The sequence below is a fragment of the Amphimedon queenslandica genome, unplaced genomic scaffold, assembly GCF_000090795.2.
Source record: "Amphimedon queenslandica unplaced genomic scaffold, v1.1 AMPQUscaffold_10041_Cont17645, whole genome shotgun sequence".
Taxonomy (NCBI): domain Eukaryota; kingdom Metazoa; phylum Porifera; class Demospongiae; order Haplosclerida; family Niphatidae; genus Amphimedon; species Amphimedon queenslandica.
In genome coordinates, this window is record NW_003549688.1 from 1 (window position 1) to 5,029 (window position 5,029).

The 5,029-nt window shown below is 32.8% G+C and overlaps 1 protein-coding gene and 1 long non-coding RNA gene across 2 annotated transcripts; both read right to left on the reverse strand.

Moving 5' to 3' along the window:
* Window positions 1–1,627: 1,627 nt before the first annotated feature.
* Window positions 1,628–2,721, reverse strand: LOC109590423 (uncharacterized). Its single transcript, XM_020006346.1, has 6 exons — window positions 2,706–2,721; window positions 2,572–2,654; window positions 2,306–2,525; window positions 2,165–2,257; window positions 1,996–2,103; window positions 1,628–1,934 (listed from the first exon to the last, which is right to left on the reverse strand). The coding sequence occupies exons 2-6, from the start codon at window positions 2,572–2,574 to the stop codon at window positions 1,783–1,785; spliced, it is 576 nt and encodes a 191-aa protein (XP_019861905.1). The 5' UTR covers window positions 2,575–2,654; window positions 2,706–2,721; the 3' UTR covers window positions 1,628–1,782.
* Window positions 2,722–4,374: 1,653 nt separating this feature from the next.
* LOC109590422 (uncharacterized) lies at window positions 4,375–4,897 on the reverse strand. Its single transcript, XR_002189309.1, has 2 exons — window positions 4,632–4,897; window positions 4,375–4,578 (listed from the first exon to the last, which is right to left on the reverse strand). It is a non-coding gene; the product is annotated as an uncharacterized LOC109590422 (long non-coding RNA).
* Between the last annotated feature and the right edge of the window lie 132 nt (window positions 4,898–5,029).

A 5,029-nucleotide genomic window follows, 5' to 3' on the forward strand; every position in this document is an offset into this window, starting at 1 on the left:
ATAGTCAATGACATGCACTGTAATGATGTACACGTAAATGTACATACATGTAATGCCTGAATTTGGCACGACATTAATTGTGTCAATATTATTATTATTATTATTATTAATTATTATTATTATTGTTATTATTATTAGAAACTTGATAAAAGAGGAGAGGATTTATCAAGGATTGAGGAACAAACAGAAAAGCTTGCCACTGATGCTGATGACTTTGCTTCTGTTGCTGAAAGGCTTGCTGAGAAGTATCGAAAGAAAAGATTTTAATTCATTGAAATTGTAAAATAAATTTAATGCACACACACACACACGCTTAACTATGTTGTTATTAGTAATGTTAATTGCTTTATTCTTTCCATTTTTATTTCATCTTGTTAGATTATTAATAGTTGCAATGATTTATTATGATTGAGAGAATAATTATGATAACAATATAAGATGAAGTGATATCAGGAAATTTACTCCTAGCCATAGCATGCTTTTTTGTCACATTTTGGTGCAACTAAAAAAATCCACGAAGCTGAGCACTATAACTGTGTCAAAATCCTTTTTAAAAACTCTGAATGTGGTTATTATGGGAGTTGTACAATTTAGTGCTTATTATTATTGCTATGCATACATCTTATTAATCTATTGTGGTTTACTTAATTATCTCTAGTTATGTAACATGCACAGAACATTCTAGACTGACCACATGTATTATACTGTATATAGTTTATTGTTCTTTTGTTCTGTTCACTTCCTTTGTTCTGTTCACTTCCTTTGTTCTGGATCTCTTTCTCTCGCTCCTTTTGCTCTCTTAGTTTATCTTATGTGATTATCACTTGTCAAGTGTTGAGAGTCATTTGTTGTTTCAATAATTACCAGTTTATATCAGTTACAAACTCTCACTTTAATGCTCTATTGAAATATAGTGGGAATTAATACAATGTCTTCATTCAATTTACTACTATAGTCACATCATTCACCTTTTGATTGTTATCATAACTTTGTTGGCTCATTTGGTATTTATGAGTCAACATAGATGTCTTCATTAGTAAGGAAGTTAGCAAAAAACCAAGTCATTTGACACAAGATGCTGTGATTAGATGTTCACAGCATCATCCCTGATATACTGAAATGAACTATCTCTAAACAATTCATCTTCTCACTTAGCTCTACTGCAATTGCCAACTCTCCTATACCATCTTCAATTGTCTTAACAACACTGAATGGTCATGTACCACCTACTTAACTATAATTTTCTTATTCTCTTGTTCTTTAAACCTATTATTTACATTTACTTTCTTTCCTTTCCCTTTCTCCCTTTCTCTAGCTCTCTTTTGCTTTTAATTTACTGGCTTGCCAGATTTTTTGGTTCTAATTTTATTATTGTCTTTTACTCTGAGTCCCAGCCTCTCTGATTTTTATCACTATTTGTTTTAATTAATTTAAATAATTATTTAGACCATAATATTTCAAAAAAAGTTATCTCTCCTCCTCCTGTTTTCTCTCCTCAGCTCCCTACAGTACAACCATAGTTGTTATTCATTATTTACTGTTAGTAAAACCATGTACAAGATCTAATTCAAAATTATCAGATAAACTAAAACATTATGTTCAATTTTTACTTATTACTTTTACTTCATTCCTTAAAAATAATTATTGGAAACTTAATGAAAACATTATGATAGAGACATCAACATTCACCTCAAGTTAATTGCAGTCGTAATAAAAAATTAAATATAAACATAAAGTCAGTATATTAGCAATGACATATGCTCTACCGCGCTATCTTCCTGTTTATGGCTGCTGTTCCACAAGATTATATTTATCACCTTTTACTTTTTTTTGCCTTTTACCATTACCCTTTTGCTCGGAATCATCAGCATTTTCCTGTAGGTGATCCATTTCTGAATCGTGTCGTTGTCGTTGACATTGTGTCCGGAGCTTATCTAATAATAACACATACATAATGTAACAGTGACATAATAATTGATAAAAATAAATACTAACCTCTATATATGTATTTGAATACAGCTACCAGGACTACTATCAAAACTAAAATAACAACTACAAAAATAAAACAGCCAACAGCAATACCAATAATAGCTCCTGTCATCACTAAAAGAGAATAATAATGTGATAGCCATATAAAGCAGTTCTCAGCTCTAAAATAACTAACTTGTTGGAGAGTCTGATCCTGCTCCAATGGTTGGTGTTACAGAAACTGTGGAAAGTGATGAACTAATGTCAAGAGGAAGCAGCGGAGTAGTATCTGTTGATATATAATAATAATAATATTCTAAAATATACCATAACATACTAAATGTTCGTATGAATGGCTCACTACTGCCAGCCTCATTACTAAATACAACACTTATATTGCACTGTTGATACTGAGGTACTGATATTAATCCTGTTATATTATTTGGTTGTCTTTCCTGTTCTATTAGCTCAGTATTACTAAACACAACACCAGTTCCATTACATTCTACAGTAACTGTAACTTTCTCAGGAGCTTCACCAGTACACTCAATTATAGCCTATAAATTATGCAATTTTTTTCAAGACAAGGTATACACTTTTTACCATAATACTATATTGAACAGTAGCTGTGTCATGTGTATAGTTAAACGTATCTAGTGTAGTGTGTTCTACTGCTGATCTGGGAACTATAAATAATAATTAAGTCTTTTTCAAACATTGTTCATACTTCAGCATACCTCTTTGATATGAGAATGTATTATTATTAGATATTCCTTCTCCTAATTCATTAACTCCAGTTATAACATATGTATAACGATGAATAAATAAATTATCATCCTCAAACTGATAACTGGTATCATATACTGATACAGTATCCACTAGACTACCAGTAATAGCATCATAAATTCTTAGTATGTAATAGAGTATAGGTACTCTATCATCAACTGTAGGAGCAGCCCATGTTATATCAATAGTAGAACAGTTGACAATTGAAGAGTCAATGTTAGTAACTGGTCCAACTTTACCTAATAATGAGAGAACTAAAGAATATACAATGTAATAGTTCTTACTATATCCAAAAGAAGGTGTAGGTAGGAATTCTCCTCCATTATTACTCAGTGATACATTAACAATAAATGTATTTAAGTTATTAGGTACAGTTATTACTCCAGTAATCATCAGTTGATGATGTTGATCATTAACTCGTGTTGATATACTAACACTATCTTGCACCTCATTATCAGTATTCAGTATAATAACTGTAATATTGTTAGGATATTCACCAGTACACAGCTTACTGATCTATATACAATTACAATAGTTTACAATGTGACAATAATGACAAAATTGTAGTTCTACTATGCCTAATTGTAGTTGACCACAATCAGATTGGTTGATGTGGTATAATAAATGCCATAAACAATGTAATGTACATGACATTTCAAAAACATTATTATTATAAAAAAGCCTTAATGGTTTCTCATATTTACAAATTTCCTGCCTACATGATATTAGTAATACATGTACTCACATTAATACTGATATTCAATTGTCTATCAATTACTAGTGCCACTGATACAGGAGGAGTAATGAGAGGAACTGAAAGATACACTGTGAACATATACATGACGCCATAGTAGGACTAACCCGTTTCATAATAAAAACTGATATTATTAGATGAACCTATCCCAACATCATTAATAGGAGAAACTGATACATTATATAATATACAAGGATCAGGATTAGTAGCTGATAACGTAATAATAGTATCATTAGTAGTAGTAATGTTTACTAATCCATTGACTATGTAGTATCCGGTGATAGGTACATTATCCAGTGTATAAGGAGCTGTCCATGTTAATAATACACTGGATCCATTAATAAAGGTATAATTCAGATCAACAACACTAGCCAATAGACCTAAAGAAGAAGGACTGACAACATCATACCCCTAGGGAAATGGGCTGGAATCCTTTAATCATCACTTATTCAATGAAAAAAGAATACTTTTTGTAATAATATTATTTTAAAAATAAGATTCTTTATCATTATGGTTTTTTATAGTAACAGAGGCGTATTTAGGGGGGGGGGGCTGAGGGGGCTTGAGCACCCCCCTCAGGGCTGGGCTCAAAAAAATTACTGAAGTCCTGGACTCTTGCATCACTATCAAGCCTCTTAACAAAGTTATCTAGCCCCCTGATCATGATTTCAGCAGTTTCCAGTTCTTTAAGGAGCAATCAGAAGTACCAGTAACCATAGGCGGCTGCAGGATTTGACTACTAGTCGGGCATGGGTGTGGCACAGGAAATGGGTTGGGCGCGCGAAGCGCGCCGCGATTTTGGCCACACCCTTTTTACGCACCCTTTTTAGCGCAATTTTTTGGTAGCGAAGGTTATTGTAATAAAGTAGTGGGTGGTGTAGCTCCAACACTGACTTCTGTAGTGGTAATAGTACTAGTAGTAGTATTAGTAGAGGAAGTAGAAGAATAGGGTGATGGAGAATGAGCAACAATTGACTGTACATCAACTGTAGCTGTAAAAACTGTAGCTGTATCAACCACAAGAGTAGACTGAGACTCATGATCATCAACTGATTCAGCAAGAGACTGACCTAAAATAAGAATATGAGATAATCTATATTATTGACTTCTATACTGTACTTACTAGGTTCACTTTGTAAACTGTTGTTCCTTTTTAGCAGGCTTGTTCACAAAGGACATAGTGAAGCTAGTCCAGGCTTTTAGACATTGCAACTGACAAGAAAAGAACACTGAAATAGCACAAAATAATGAAATGATTATGCTTTCTAGTGTTGCTGTGGTGGCCCACTGTGATTGGCACCAAAGTCTTACCACCTCCTCCTTTATTTAGTCTCTCTTCATCACCTTGTTATCAGCCTACCATTTATGCATTCATAATTATAAGATTTTCATAAAAAATTGAAATTATAATTGCAATAACTGTTATTAACTATTAATTAACCATAGAATAACTATTAATTATGGTGATGTCACACTTCCGGTCAGAATTTTTGGTCGGGCATTGCCCCTAAATGCCCGACC